At 48.5% G+C, this 17,420-nt stretch overlaps 1 protein-coding gene across 11 annotated transcripts in view; it reads right to left on the minus strand.

Moving 5' to 3' along the window:
• Window positions 1-17,028, minus strand: part of tead1b (TEA domain family member 1b) — a 313,182-nt gene extending 296,154 nt beyond the window's left edge. For 3 of the 11 annotated variants that reach the window (XM_038807952.1, XM_038807951.1, XM_038807947.1), the window contains exon 1: window positions 16,137-16,663. In XM_038807952.1, the coding sequence (XP_038663880.1) occupies window positions 16,137-16,380 (244 nt within the window). In that variant the 5' untranslated portion in view covers window positions 16,381-16,663. Of the gene's footprint in view, window positions 1-16,136; window positions 16,664-16,853 lie in introns of those variants that run through there. The other 8 variants (XM_038807957.1, XM_038807953.1, XM_038807948.1 and 5 more) reach the window with 6 other exon arrangements.
• Between the last annotated feature and the right edge of the window lie 392 nt (window positions 17,029-17,420).

Here is a 17,420-nt window from a genome sequence, read left to right on the forward strand (position 1 = left end):
ACCACACACACACACACACACACACACACACACACACACGAGGTCACACACACACACACGAGGTCACACACACACACGAGGTCACACACACACACGAGGTCACACACACACACGAGGACACACACGAGGACACACACACACACACACACACACACGGTCACACGCACACACAAGGTCACACACACACACAAGGTCACACACACACACAAGGTCACACACACACACAAGGTCACACACACACACACAAGGTCACACACACACACACAAGGTCACACACACACACAAGGTCACACACACACACACACACACACACACACACACACACACACACACGGTCACACACACACACAAGGTCACACACACACACAAGGTCACACACACACACACAAGGTCACACACACACACAAGGTCACACACACACACACACACACACACACACACACACACACACACACACGGTCACACACACACACAAGGTCACACACACACACACAAGGTCACACACACACAAGGTCACACACACACAAGGTCACACACACACACACACACACACGAGGTCACACACACACACGAGGTCACACACACACACAAGGTCTCACACACACACAAGGTCTAACACACACACAAGGTCTCACACACACACGAGGTCTCACACACACACGAGGTCTCACACACACACACACACACACACACACGACGTCTCACACACACACACACACACGAGGTCTCACACACACACACACACACACACACACACACGAGGTCTCACACACACACACGAGGTCTCACACACACACATACACGAGGTCACAAACACACACACACGAGGTCACACACACACACACACACACACACACACACACACAAGGTCACACACACAAGGTCACACACACAAGGTCACACACACACACAAGGTCTCACACACACACACACAAGGTCACACACACACACACACAAGGTCACACACACACACAAGGTCACACACACACACACAAGGTCACACACACACACAAGGTCACACACACACACAAGGTCACACACACACACACACACGAGGTCACACACACACACACACGAGGTCACACACACACACACACGAGGTCACACACACACACGAGGTCACACACACACACACACGAGGTCACACACACACACACACGAGGTCACACACACACACGAGGTCACACACACACACACACGAGGTCACACACACACACACACGAGGTCACACACACACACACACACGAGGTCACACACACACACACGAGGTCACACACACACACACACGAGGTCACACACACACACACGAGGTCACACACACACACACGAGGTCACACACACACACGAGGTCACACACACACACACACACGAGGTCACATACTCACACACACACACACAAGGTCACACACGGACGGACACACACACACACGGTCACACACACACGGTCACACACACACGGTGTCACAGACACACGGTCACACACACACACACACAAACGAGGTCACACACACACACACACACACACACACACACACACAAGGTCACACACACACACAAGGTCACACACACACACACACACAAGGTCACACACACACAAGGTCACACACACACACACAAGGTCACACACACACACACACAAGGTCACACACACACACACACACAAGGTCACACACACACACACACACACGGTCACACACACACACAAGGTCACACACACACACAAGGTCACACACACACACAAGGTCACACACACACACACACACACACAAGGTCACACAGACACACACGAGGTCACACAGACACACACGAGGTCACACACACACGAGGTCACACACACACACACACACGAGGTCACACACACACACACACACACACACACGAGGTCACATACTCACACACACAAGGTCACACACGGACACACACACACGGTCACACACACACGGTCACACACACACGGTCACACACACACACACGAGGTCACACACACACACGAGGTCACACACACACACGAGGTCACACACACACACGAGGTCACACACACACACACGAGGTCACACACACACACACACGGTCACACACACACACACACACACCAGGTCACACACACACACACACACACACACACACACGAGGTCACACACACACACACACACACACACGAGGTCACACACACACACACACACACACGAGGTCACACACACACACACACGAGGTCACACACACACACACGAGGTCACACACACACGAGGTCACACACACACACACACGGTCACACACACACACACGGTCACACACACACACACAAGGTCACACACACACACACAAGGTCTCACACACACACACACACAAGGTCACACACACACAAGGTCACACACACACAAGGTCACACACACACAAGGTCACACACACACAAGGTCACACACACACAAGGTCACACACACACACACACACACACACGAGGTCACACACACACACGAGGTCACACACGAGGTCACACACACACACACGCGCACGGCGAGACACGCGCACGGCGAGACACGCAGACAGCGAGACACGCGCACACGGCGAGACACGCGCACACGGCGAGACACGCGCACACGGCGAGACACGCGCACACGGCGAGACAAGCGCACACGGCGAGACACGCGCACACGGCGACTCACGCGCACACGGCGAGACACGCGCACACGGCGAGACACTCGCGACGACAGAGATACACTCGCGAAAAAGGGGCGAAAAAGGGGCAATTTAGCGTGGCCAATCCACCTACCCTGCACATTTTTGGGTTGTGGGGGTGAAACCCACAAACTCGGGGAGAATGTGCAAACTCCACATGGACAGTGACGCAGAGCCGGGGTCGAACCCGGGACCCCGGCGCCGTGAGGCAGCAGCATTAACAACTGCGCCACCGTGCTGCCCCTCAGACAGACACGCCCTCACCACGACGAGAGACGCGCCCTCACCGCGACGAGACGCGCCCTCACCGCGACGAGAGACGCGCCCTCACCGCGACGAGACGCGCCCTCACCGCGACGAGAGACGCGCCCTCACCGCGACGAGAGACGCGCCCTCACCGCGACGAGAGACGCGCCCTCACCGCGACGAGAGACGCGCCCTCACCGCGACGAGAGACGCGCCCTCACCGCGACGAGAGACGCGCCCTCACCGCGACGAGACAGGCGCTCACCGCGACGAGACTCGCGCTCACGGCGACGAGACTCGCGCTCACGGCGACGAGACTCCCGCTCACGGCGAGAGGCTCGCGCTCACGGCGAGAGGCTCGCGCTCACGGCGAGAGGCTCGCGCTCACGGCGAGAGACTCGCGCTCACGGCGAGAGGCTCGCGCTCACGGCGAGAGGCTCGCGCTCACGGCGAGAGGCTCGCGCTCACGGCGAGAGACTCGCGCTCACGGCGAGAGACTCGCGCTCACGGCGAGAGACTCGCGCTCACGGCGAGAGACTCGCGCTCACGGCGAGAGACTCGCGCTCACGGCGAGAGACTCGCGCTCACGGCGAGAGACTCGCGCTCACGGCGAGAGACTCGCGCTCACGGCGAGAGACTCGCGCTCACGGCGAGAGACTCGCGCTCACGGCGAGAGACTCGCGCTCACGGCGAGAGACTCGCGCTCACGGCGAGAGACTCGCGCTCACGGCGAGAGACTCGCGCTCACGGCGAGAGACTCGCGCTCACGGCGAGAGACTCGCGCTCACGGCGAGAGACTCGCGCTCACGGCGAGAGACTCGCGCTCACGGCGAGAGACACGCGCTCACGAGGGGAGACACGCGCTCACGAGGGGAGACACGCGCTCACGAGGGGAGACACGCGCTCACGAGGGGAGACACGCGCTCACGAGGGGAGACACGCGCTCACGAGGGGAGACACGCGCTCACGAGGGGAGACACGCGCTCACGAGGGGAGACACGCGCTCACGAGGGGAGACACGCGCTCACGAGGGGAGACACGCGCTCACGAGGGGAGACACGCGCTCACGAGGGGAGACACGCGCTCACGAGGGGAGACACGCGCTCACGAGGGGAGACACGCGCTCACGAGGGGAGACACGCGCTCACGAGGGGAGACACGCGCTCACGAGGGGAGACGCGCTCACGAGGGGAGACGCGCTCACGAGGGGAGACACGCGCTCACGAGGGGAGACACGCGCTCACGAGGGGAGACACGCGCTCACGAGGGGAGACACGCGCTCACGAGGGGAGACACGCGCTCACGAGGGGAGACACGCGCTCACGAGGGGAGACACGCGCTCACGAGGGGAGACACGCGCTCACGAGGGGAGACACGCGCTCACGAGGGGAGACACGCGCTCACGAGGGGAGACACGCGCTCACGAGGGGAGACACGCGCTCACGAGGGGAGACACGCGCTCACGAGGGGAGACGCGCTCACGAGGGGAGACGCGCTCACGAGGGGAGACGCGCTCACGAGGGGAGACGCGCTCACGAGGAGAGACACGCACTCACGATGAGAGACGCACTCACGACGAAGCACACACAGAGGCGCGCACACACAGAGGCGCGCACACACACACAGAGTGACGCGCGCGCACATACATACACACGCGCAAGCTCGCACACACAGGGGGGCGCGGCGCACGCGCGCACACACAGGGGGGCGCGGCGCACGCGCGCAGACCGGGGCGCGGCGCACGCGCGCAGACCGGGGCGCGGCGCACGCGCGCAGACCGGGGCGCGGCGCACGCGCGCAGACCGGGGCGCGGCGCACGCGCGCAGACCGGGGCGCGGCGCACGCGCGCAGACCGGGGCGCGGCCCACGCGCGCAGACCGGGGCGCGGCACACGCGCGCAGACCGGGGCGCGGCACACGCGCGCAGACCGGGGCGCGGCACACGCGCGCAGACCGGGGCGCGGCACACGCGCGCAGACCGGGGCGCGGCACACGCGCGCAGACCGGGGCGCGGCACACGCGCGCAGACCGGGGCGCGGCACACGCGCGCAGACCGGGGCGCGGCACAGGCGCGCAGACGGGAGCGCGGCACACGCGCGCAGACGGGAGCGCGGCACACACGCGCAGACGGGAGCGCGGCACACACGCGCAGACGGGAGCGCGGCACACGCGCAGACGGGGGCGCGGCACACACGCGCAGACGGGGGCGTGGCTCACACGCGCAGACGGGGCGTGGCTCACACGCGCAGACGGGGGCGTGGCACACGCGCAGATGGGGCGTGGCTCACACGCGCAGACGGGGGCGCGGCACACACGCGCAGACGGGGCGTGGCTCACACGCGCAGACGGGGGCGTGGCTCACACACGCGCAGACGGGGCGTGGCTCACACGCGCGCAGACGCGGGCGTGGCTCACACGCGCGCAGACGGGGGCGTGGCTCACACGCGCGCAGACGCGGGCGTGGCTCACACGCGCGCAGACGGGGGCGTGGCTCACACACGCGCAGACGGGGGCGTGGCTCACACGCGCGCAGAAGGGGGCGTGGCTCACACACGCGCAGAAGGGGGCGTGGCTCACACACGCGCAGAAGGGGGCGTGGCTCACACATGCGCAGAAGGGGGCGTGGCTCACACGCGCAGAAGGGGGCGTGGCTCACACGCGCAGAAGGGGGCGTGGCTCACACGCGCAGAAGGGGGCGTGGCTCACACGCGCAGAAGGGGGCGTGGCTCACACGCGCAGAAGGGGGCGTGGCTCACACACACGCAGAAGGGGGCGTGGCACACACACGCAGAAGGGGGCGTGGCACACACACGCGCCGAAGGGGGCGCGGCTCACACACACACACACGCAGACGGAGGCGCGGGGCACACACACGCAGACGGAGGCGCGGGGCACACACACACGCAGACGGGGGAGGGGCCATGCGTGCGCACGGGGGAGGGGGCCGACCACGCGCGGGTGAGGGGCCCCCATGTGGGGGCACATGCAAACCGAACACTATGTTTCCGCTTTTTTCAGAACATTAACCAATTATTTTGGATACTTTCTTCTTTTCAGCTGTTTCATACTCAGCAAGATTTTCGTTCAGTTCAGCAACTATTCTGGTAAGTTTCAGTGTTGTCTGTAGAACTCCTGACAACTTTACTTGTGCATGCCGTCCTTTTCAGATTCGGTCTTCCGTGTTCACTGACTGCTTGAACTCTTTTTTTAAATTTAGAGTACCCAATTATTTTTTCCAATTAAGGGGCAATTTAGCATGGCCAATCCACCTAACCTGCACATCTTTTGGAGTTGTGGGGGTGAAACCCATGCAGACACGGGGAGAATGTGCAAACTCCACACGGACAGTGACCCAGGGCCGGGATTCGAACCCGGGTCCTCAGCGCCGTAGGCAGCAATGCTAACCATTGTGCTGCCCACTGCTTGAACTCTTAACTCATTCATTAGGATCACCATTCTGTTTCGCAGAATTTCTACTGTCCGCTTGCAAAGTCTGGATTTGCTCCATGTTGTGTCTCTCTACCACCCTATTTCAGATTAGACCGAAGTTCAAGATGTTCATCAGACTTGGTTGTTAATTCTCATTTCAAGCAACTACTCTGATGCACCAGCAATTGTTTCTCCTGTTCCAGGCATTTTGCACGAGGCTTATGAGACTTGTGATGCTTTTTTAACATAAATTTAGAGTACCCAATTCATTTTTCCAATTAAGGGGCAATTTAGCATGGCTAATCTACCTACCCTGCACATCTTTGGGTTGTGAGGATGAAACCCACGCAAACACGGAGAGAACTCCACACGGACAGAGACCCAGAGCCGGGATCAAACCTGGGACCTCGGCGCCGTGAGGCAACAGGGCTAACCCACTGCACCACCGTGCAGCCTGACATTACTCAAGCTTTAACTGAAGATTTATCTTTGTTGGACACTAGAGCTTTGTCATGTGATGAATGTAGAGATTGTTGTACATTATATTTTATATTTGTGACAGTAATGTTATCAAAAGCCTGGATTAAGGTATATTTTGGTTGCAGCAATATTATTAAAAAACCTAGGTTAAGGTGTCCACACTGTGTCCGCTAAAGATGCAATTAAGTCATTAAAAGTGAGGTCATGATTGATACTCGCCATTTACTAATTGGATATTATGATTCCCTGGCAAGTACTTTATGAGGGGTTGCATTTTGTCCTAGCTAAGCAGGTCATGTGACTCAGTGGGATACAGGTTGTGTAATTAAGAGGAGGAGCCAGGTCTGTCTGTAGTTCTGCAATTTGCCATAGGATTCGAGTCTGAAGACTGAGGATTTTAAGTTGAACAGCAGGTTTGCCAAATGCTTCTAGATTGAGCAGAAATGTACTGGTTCTGCTCCTGAAACAGTCTCGGCCTGTCTAAAAGTCAATACACAACTAAGCAAGTAATCTGTGTGTTAACTTTATTTATAAGTGGCAGTTGACCTGTATTATGTTGCTTAATTGGAGTTAATAGCAGATGCAGACAGTAAGTTCACGTTTTTATTGAAGAAGTGCTTAACTGATAATTGTAAAGCCATTTCCTTGATGTTAATGTTGTTAATCCTGTGTTTAAAGTTTGATTTAACATAAACTATACAGATTGGTCAGCGTCATCACTCCTGGGGGAAGTATCCTTTCCTCAGTTTTACAAATTTTTAAAAATTGCTTGGGGTTCTTTCTTGTCCGGTATCCTAACAAATGTTGGGTTCTGGTCGAGTATCCTGACAGTCATATAAACCTTTTAAAGTCCTCTTTCAGGTGTTCTACTTCCTATAAATGCATCTTTCGTATGTGCGAGTTAGTCCTCCACATGGATCAGTTTCACTTTCGCAAAGCAAAATTCCTCTGGTGTCCTCCTTCAAGCTCATATATTGTAATTGCACTTCTGCCAACTGTTTCTGAGACTCTTCATGCTCTTTTGTCTGATCATCCACTTGCTCTTGTCATCTTAGGTTTTTAATTGTCATCTCTTGATATACATTTTTGGAAGTGTAATATCTCTCCCCCACCCCAAGCTTTCAGCCAATGCTTCATTTTCTACAGCTCTGTTGTCTCTTTCTCTGGCTCAGGGATAGGCTTTAGAACATAGAACACCCTGGCGCTGGACTTCTGGCGATGGACTTTTCCAAACTGAATTTCTAACTCTGAATTATTTAAAGATTGCTCAAGACCTGCTGTATCACTGACTTTTTAAAGAGATAATAATAATCTTTATTAGTGTCACAAGTAGGCTTACATTAACACTGCAATGAAGTTACTGTGGAAAATCCCCTAGTCGCCACACTCTGGCACCTGTTGGGGTACACCGAGGGAGAATGCAGGATCTCCAATTCACTTAAGAAGCTCATCTTTCAGGACTTGTGGGACGAAACCCACGCAGACACGGGGAGAACTTTAGCCCACACTGCTGAGTCTGCATTCCGATTTGAAGCTGAAATTCCAAAGCAGCTGCAATGGAGTTTTCTACTGCAGTAAAGAATTTTAAACCTCTGCCTTCAGCTTCCAAGACTTTCTTTGGAGCTTTTTCTTGCCAGATCTTTTTCTCCAAGTCTCTGCTTCCGGAGCTTCTTTGTTAATTTTTTTCTTAGAATTTTAGTTTCTCTCTTCACTTTTTTTGTGCCATTTTGGATTTTTTCACAAGCTTGGGTAACAGCTAGGAGCGGTCTCCAACGCGTTCTTTCCAACACTATACTCACCTTGAATGCGGGTCATTTGTTCTCTTACAAAACTGTGCGAGTGATAATATACTCAGTCTCACATTAACGTGCCAGACCTACAGGGAACATGAACCAGTATTCGGCAGTTGGGCCAAATGGCCTCCTGGTGCTGTTGAATAGTACAGCAACATCAGAACTCAGAGTAGATATAAGCAATGTGGCCCCTTTGGCCCATTTGTGCATTCCAAAAGATCATCTAATTAACTCCACTTTTCCAACCTTTCCCCATACCCCTAGATTCCCTCAATGCCCACAGATCACAAAGCTTGAATATACTCATTGGCTAAACATCCACAGCCCTCAAGGATAGAAAGTTCCAAAGATTCACAAGCCTGAACGAAGAAACCTCTCCCCACCTTAGTCTCTGTCCCCTGGTTCTACACTCTGCAGCCAATGGAAAACAACCTCTCAGCATCTACCCTGTCAAGCAAGCCCTCCTAAGATTTTATGCATTTCAATAGGAGCACCTCTTATTCTTCTAAACTGCAAGAGAGCATAGGTTCATGCTACTCAATCTTTCCCATTTGGACAGCCCTGGCATCTCAGGAATCAATTACAGAATTTTTTCCTGGCACTCCGACAGTTACGTCCTCAGTCAATCAGACTTAAAAAGAGAACAATAATTAGAGAACAAAGGCTGTGATTATTAAGAAGCAACATCCCAGAAGTGAGAGCATCAACCAACCAATTCAGTTTCAGTCTCATATTGCGTTAAAAAATGTTTCACAAAATTAAGCTTGTAACCAGTATTTGAGAGAACATGTTGGAACAACTTGCATTGCTGTAGCACCTTTTAATGATAGAAAAGCGTAGCCTCAAGACATAAAATATGCAAATGTATTATTCTGCTGCTAACGTGGGCCTGTGTACCTTTGAGGCCACAGCCCTCAGACTGTTAAATAAACACTGATTAATCAAAGTTTTGTTATTTAGCAAGCGACCTGTACATATCTGAAAATATTTAGTTAAGTTTCAGGCTCCAAGAGACCGCCAACTAGTGATCTCTGGATTTACAAACAGCAACACGATAACAGATGACTTTTTTTCCCCCCAAGTGATTTTATTTGAGGGATTAATACTGGTTGGGATACTGAGCAGGCCTTCCCTTCCTTTTAGATGAGACGCCACCGAGAACTGCACCTCCCCTCCCTCCACCCGACCCCACCCACGGCGCCTTTTCAGGATGGCAAGTGGCACCATTCAATCCAGAGAATGTCCTGACCAATGTATATTCCTCAACCGCATGTCCAAAGTTTAACTGGGCATTTAGCTCACTGCTGTGTGTGTTTCTTACATTACAGCAGTGACTACAGTTTAATTAATTGGCTGCACGGGGCTTCGGGATGTCCTCGGGTCACAAGGATAATGCAAACCATTCCTTCGTCTCCACAACACAAGATTGGTGAGGATGATGTTCAGCCCACGATCACACGGTCAACATGAAATCTTGTGTAGCAACTAAACTTGCTCACATTCGGGAACTAGGGGAACACGCCAACTGCAATCGTTGCTTACTTTTTCTCCCTACGCAAAATTGCACAGTTAAGAGCCCAAATTATGGACAGGTCGTTTCATCGAAATTCCCATCAGAAGCAACCTCCTCACAACCATCGACTCACCTCCCATCAGCCTGGGCTGATTTTGGGTCCAGATTTAAGAGGTTAACGAGCTGTTCCAAAACTTCTTTACCCCTCTTCGGAAGGATTTTTTTGTAAATGGGCACTATGTTATTGTCTTCAAAGATACATTTCTGAAAATGATCATAGGTTTGTACTTAATTAACTACAGCATTTTAAGAATGCCAAACCACCCTATACCAATGTTTTGGATTGTGACTGACTGGTAGAAGGATAAATATTTCAGTCTTTCTTTTTCCAAAACCAATAACTGCATTGAATTAGGACAAAAAAGCTGAGCACACAAAAATCAAATGTGACCTCAAAATCTTTGAAGGAGAAGCCAAATAATGTATTAACTCAATATGTGGAGAATGTACTAACATTTCTCATCATTACCAATCATTTATAAGACCATATAACTTAACGGAACAATTTCGAACACTCATGTCAAGCAATTACAAGGAATATAGGAACAGAAGTGGTTCTTTCATCCCTTCGGGCCTTCTGCTAGTTATAAGATAACGAGGTGGCCATTCAGCCCCTTGAAGCTGTACCACCATTTAATTAGATTACAATCAATCTGTATCTCAACTCCATCCACCCATCCTGATTCCACAACCCTTAATACCTTTTTGCAACAAAAATCTATTAATCTTGGTTTTTGATATTTTCAATTGACCTCCAGCCTCTCAGCTTTTGAGGGCGAGTGTTCCAGATTGCCAAGACCCCCCCAAAAATTGTGCATCTACACTTAATCACCACCTATTGGCTCATATGACAGAGAACAAAAGACTAGCCCCATTTAAATTTTGGGTCAATAATCAAATCATATACGATCATGCAGCTTTAATTAATGAAACTGTAATCTTGTAAATAACATTTCAGCGCAATAAAATATTAAAAGGTGTTTCAAAGATTTTTTAAAAACTAATTTTATGGAGGTGGGCATCAGGGCATGATTGGCATTTATTGCCCACCCAATTTTCTCAAAAAGATGGCGGGGTCCTTCTTCTTGAGCCACCGACAGCGATTGATACAACAGAGGTAAATTATCAACCATATCGGTGTGGGACTGGAGCTACACGTAGGCCCAAAGTGTTGTAAGGGTGGGAGGTTCTCTTCTCTTGAAAGGGCATTAATTAGCCAGTTTAAAAAAAATAACAACCTGACAGTTTCATATTCAGCTTTTAATTTACAAAGTTTTGTTTGAAAACAAAGGATTTCAAGTTATCAAACTGTCAGTGAAATTTCAACGGGCATTCCTGGATTAATATTCCAAATCCTCTAGATTACATAAACACGGAAGTAAATTAAAGTACATTCAACATAAATAAAAACATGCCAATTGATCATTCACTGAGCAAAAACAATTTAAACGCATGACTCCCCAAATTAAAATAAAATTAAGTGCCTGTTGCTTATATCTACAACAAAATAATTCTCAATTACAATCCATTCCCACCCCACCAACAAACAGATTTAATTCTCACCATCTTGCCATGCCAGGAGTTAAGGAGCAAATCTGTTCAATACTGATTCATCATTGTTACCACAGTAAAGCAAAACGTTAACAGCACATTTAAAAAAAAAGAAACTGATCTGCAGGAAATCCTTCCAAACAAAAGGCAGATAGTCTCCAATTAGCAAGAACGTCACAAAATCCAGGTTTTCTAGACCACACAACTGGATCTACTTAAAAGGGAACGTGTTTCTTTTCTTTAACGAGAAATGCCTGCATGTTTTTTAAAAATAAAACTTTATAATTCTGTTTTAATAGCTATGCTGACAGATGAAAAATAGCTAGAGATCACTCATTTAGATGCAAATCTTTTAAGATATTGAATTTTAATAAACTTTATTTAGATGCTCTCTACAGCAGAATGTTGTATATGTCAAACCTGCTCTGCTAAGTTGCTGCAGGCCTTAATAAATCAAGGTATTATGGGCAATAAACAGCTAGCAATGCAGCTCCAAGTCGCAGAACAAACACACAACGTCGTTTATAAGGCAGCTAGCTGTCAATATGAAACTTGATATGGTGTAGATTCAACTTTGGATACTCTGATTACAACCCAGTTCGTGAAAAAGGTAGAGAGTGTTTTGTTTTCTTAACCCGCCAGTTCAACTAGTGTTGCTTTGAAACATGTTTTATTTAATAGACAACAGTCAGATTTCAGTGACGTTGATGAGTTGTGAATTTTAGTTACCATGGATCTTGTACAAGCTCTTCTACTTCTGCAGGGTTTTTGGAATCAAACTTGAGTGCATCAGGGCTTGAAATTAGGCTGCCAGAACCATAAGTTGACAGAGGCACTGGTCCATAGCACGAAACAGTGGCCCAGTGTTATAGAGTCATCCTTCACACATATTAAAGGCAGCTTGCAAAGAAACGTCAGCACTAGACACTTCATGCATGTGTGAGCACAAAGCAGCAAGCGCAGATTGCTGTCGAGATGAATTCATTGGCCTGTTGGGTCAATCAGTGGCCCCCACTGCTAGATTCACTGGCCTTAGTCCAAAGTTTCAACCCCTGGCTCAAACTGAGAGAATCTTCTGAGAGGAGACGAACACATCTCTGACATGAGGACTGTCCTCTGGAATGTACTGCCTGAAAGATGGTGGGAGCAGATCCAATCGTAACTTCCAAAAAGGGGAGTTGGATGTTTAGAATGACTCGAAGGGTAAAAATTTGCAGGGCTACGGGGAAAGAGTAGAGTTGGACAGCTTTTGCAAAGAGCCAGCACAGTCACAATGGGCCGAATAGTGTCCGCCTTTGTTGTACCCATCTATGGTGTTACTCCCCAGCCGCCTAGCTAAAGGACTGTTTCGCTGACAGCACAAATCTACATATGTAGTTAAAAAGGATATTTACAATCCAAGTGGAAAAATAAATATGGCGATCTGACCACGTGCCGTTTCAGTTTCTATTTCTAATGCAGTTTATAATTTTTTTAAACTTTGATCGCACTGCAGGTTATCTAAAGTTGATTGTCACAATTTTGAGTTCCTCTGGGAGTCCAGAGCAAAGGAGGCATATCCATAGAAGAGCTAGGGTGTTCAGAAAGTAATTATCAAGGCTAATGGAATGTTGAACTTTATCTCAAGAGGGTTAGAAAGCAAATGAGTGGAAGCTATGTTGCAGTTATATGCAAATCTGGTTAGCTCTCATTTATTGTACTGTGTTTACTTATGGGTACTGCCCCTCAGCAAAGATACATTGCCTTTGGAGGGGGTGCAGCACAGATTTATCAGGATGATACTGGGGCTAAAAGGATTCAATTATGAGGGCAGGTTGCCCACACCACGCTTGCATTCCCTTGAATTAAGATGAAGGGGTGACCAAATTGAGGCTTTTAAAGACGATGAAAAGAATTGTTTGGATCGGCAGAAAGAAATCATTGCCTCTGGTGGGGGAGTCTAAAAGAAGGAGACATAACCTTAAAATTTAAGCCAGGCCATTCAGGGGTGATGCCAGGAAGCATTTCATCACACAAAGAACATTGGAAATTTGGAACTCTCCCTGCCGTTCCCCCTCCCACCCCCCACCTCCACTATCCCCCAACTAAAGGGATGTCCAAAAGAGCAGTCGAGGTCAGTGGTGAACTGAAAATTTAACAACTGAGGTTGATAGATTTTGGTCAGATAAAAGGGTATAGAATCAAAGCAGGTAAATGGACTTAAGACACATATCGGCTGTGACCTAAATGAATGGATGAATAGGTTCTGGGGGGAGGGGGGGTGCTGCGGAATGACCTCTTCATGTTCCTATATATGATCAAATAGACCATGCAACTGGTGTCCATTTTGAAAGCACTAGCGATTACATCAGTCTACTGTAAATAATCTCCATCATCATTGTATGCCCCTGTGGGTAAGGTAACATTCAGCAAACATGAAGAAATGGCACATCTCTGCAGTGACCAAACATCAGGCCCACAGAATGAGAATAAGACACAATTATAAATCAGGTCTGGAAGCAGCAACAATACTTTAAAATTAGGAAATTAACTTCGAGTGAAGATGCAAAAGTGCTATTTACAGAATCCAATAAAATTACAATTAAAAATAGAGTTCAAGTTAAAACTACTTGAATAGTAACAAGCGATTTAGCATTTGTAACATTTTGAAGCTTTAGAATGGTATCATTCATATTCAGTAAAATCAAATATGTCAAATAAACATTATGAATTTGAGATGTAAGTATTCCATACTGTTTTCCAATCCTTCCAAAGTCTTAGCATCAGCTGCCAACTACTGTGCAGGCTAATAAATAGGAATACCTAAATCCACAAGTAGATTGTTTATGAAAACAGAGGGGAATAAATTCTGAAAACCACTAATCCAGATTTGTACGCTGCTGTTTAAACCTATTTTCTTGGGCTACAATTACATGCAACCACTACATGAAATGCATTTTCTTCAACCTTTATCATGCTCCAAGATAATGTCCATAAGAAGTTCAGTCATTTATATAAAACATGGAACTATTCCACAATCAGCCATTCAAAAAACAGACACACAACGCTATGGTAACTGACACTGGCCCAGCCAATGTCTGAACTCCATTTTAAAGTTCATTAATTCTTGGCTCCTTTCTCTCTTGTTGACGGGAAATCAACTTATAATTTGAGCAAAATATCCACCAGTAGAGAGACAGAGAGAGGAGAGAGGGGGGGGGGGGGGGGGGGGGGGGGGGGAGAAGAAATGAGAAAGAAGGAAAGGGACAACAAAATAAATGGGAAAATAGAAAAAGGGAAAGAGGAAAACAAGTGAAATAGAGAAAAGCTAGATAAGTAAAGAAAGTTGGAGGAAAGCTAGCGAAGTGAAGAGGAAGTGTGAAAGTGAGATAACAAAAAGGATAAAGAAAAAATTAACAAATTCTCCAGTCTCATAAAATTTATTCTGCATATTGAACATCCTAGAAATATCACAGAATTGTATCCTGCAAACAGCCACAATGCATCAATTTTTGGAAATATTGAAGAGGTTTAATCCAGGAAGTAGCTATTTCCTGCTACCAAACTATCCGAATTTAGCTTTATCCAATATCTAGGGCTGAATAAAGACACAAAATATGCAGACACACAAACACAAGCTAGAATCATTGTTGTCCAAGGATAAACATTTTTTCATATTGGAAACAGAGTTTCATGCAGCTTCTAAATGCTAACTGACGTATAGAATTCAGCTCGCCGACCCTTCTTCATCCGACCAAGTCAACACTTTTTGAAGCCGTGCTGGTTTTGAGAAATGTGCTTCCCAATTCCCCAGATGGGCCCTTAAAACCATGGCTGACACAATTAGCTCACGACTCAGGCTGCCACTACTTTTCCGGCACTTCCACAACCAGGAATGCTCGTTTCCAAAGCCATCAATTTCAATTACAAAAATAAACTTCACACAAGTACAATCATCGACCATCCTCATTCGTCTACAGTCCGTTTACTGTACTAAATTATTTAACAATCCTTCAGAGGTTGAAGGAAGCCAATTTACTGGCACTCAATTTCACTTTTAAAAAAATCTCGATTACAGAAAGGAATTTTTTTTTAAAAAAAGAACATGTAGCATCTCCCACTATGTATTGCTGAACTTTTAACTCCGCAAAATCGGCCCCCTGCTCCACATGCCACAATAGTATTTTCCAACTAGACAACAGAGAGAGCAGCTACATTTTAAATCTATAATATATATATAAAATTATAGAAAAGTGCAGGGCTGAGATTTAAAGAGGTGTGTGTGTGAGTGCACTTTGTGAAAATCACTGCACACTTACGTCAGAATCTAAGCAAATATTTACTGTGCCTGTTAAGAAAGAGAGAGAGAGACACACACAGAGAGATGGGTAGATGAATTGAATTACTTACTCACAGAGAAAGGGGAAAGCACTGGACTTTCCTGGGATTTGCAACAAGTCGGCGGTGAGGCAGTGGTGCTGTACAGGCCAGGCCAAGCGGTGAACACTCTCCCACCCCCCCACACAAGAAATCTCCAGCTCCGCCGCTGCAAGCACCTTCTCTCTCTCTCTCCTTTCCTTCCCTCTTTCTTCCCCCTGCACCAGGAATAGAAAGGAATAAAAAAAAGACACGAAATTCCGACTTTCATTCGCATTTTTTTACTTCAGTATCGAACAGCAGGAGAGAAAAAAAAACAAACAAAATGTGCACATCGTTAAAATAATAAACACTCCCGGCGGTAAATAACTACTTTGCTTTTTTTTTGAAATGCAAAAAAACATTTCTCTCCCTCTAAAGACTTGCGTCCGGAAGTTCTGCTTTAGAGAGAGAGAGAGAGAGAGGAGAGCGAGGGAGAAAGAGAGAGCGAGGGGGAAAAATGTTAAAATGTCAAAGATTTTTTGCGCCAGATTTGCCTGGGCGCGGGGAGCGGGCTGGAGCCCAAATCCACAGCAACACTCCCTCAATTATCTTTATTTTCTAGCAAATCAGTCGATCCGAAAAATTATTTTCCTCCTTTTTTTCCCACACATCCAGAAGTATCAACTATATTCTGTTTGTTGCGAAAATTAGATACATTATTACTAAAAATAGATACATTGTTTCAAACAAAAAATGATACAAACTCACCTCAGGATTTTTTTTTTTTAAAAACTCTTACAAATACATTAAAAATATTATTTTTTTAGAAAAAGAAAAGTTTGGTAACTTGCTGTTGAGGGGAGGGGGGGGGGTATATTTTTTTGGGGTGTGTTTTTATTGCAGTGAGTTGCAGAGCTGGTGAACTGCACAGCACTCGCAAGAATTCCAGGAATGAGAACTGGAATGAAATGAACGCGAGCGAGCTCGAGTCTGCGTACTGCCGGCTCCAGCCGTGGGAGGGAGGGGGGGGGGAAGACGTCACCATCTATTGGGATGGGGCGGGGAGGGGAGTGCGAGGGGTAAACACGCACAAGGACGCATGTGCTGAGGGATGCAGTGCCGTCTGGGAGTTGTAGTGCCAAGCATAGGCTAATCATCCAAGAGCAAATGGGCTTGCGTTTATTTTTTAATATAAATTTGGAGTATCCCATTCTTTTTTTTCCCATAAAGGGGCAATTTAGCATGGTCAATCCACATACCCCGCACACCTTTTTGGATTGTGGGGGTCAGACCCACGCAGACACAGGGAGAATGTACAAACTCCACACGGACAGT

Source organism: Scyliorhinus canicula, chromosome 9 (genome assembly GCF_902713615.1).
Source record: "Scyliorhinus canicula chromosome 9, sScyCan1.1, whole genome shotgun sequence".
NCBI classification, from domain to species: Eukaryota; Metazoa; Chordata; class Chondrichthyes; order Carcharhiniformes; family Scyliorhinidae; genus Scyliorhinus; species Scyliorhinus canicula.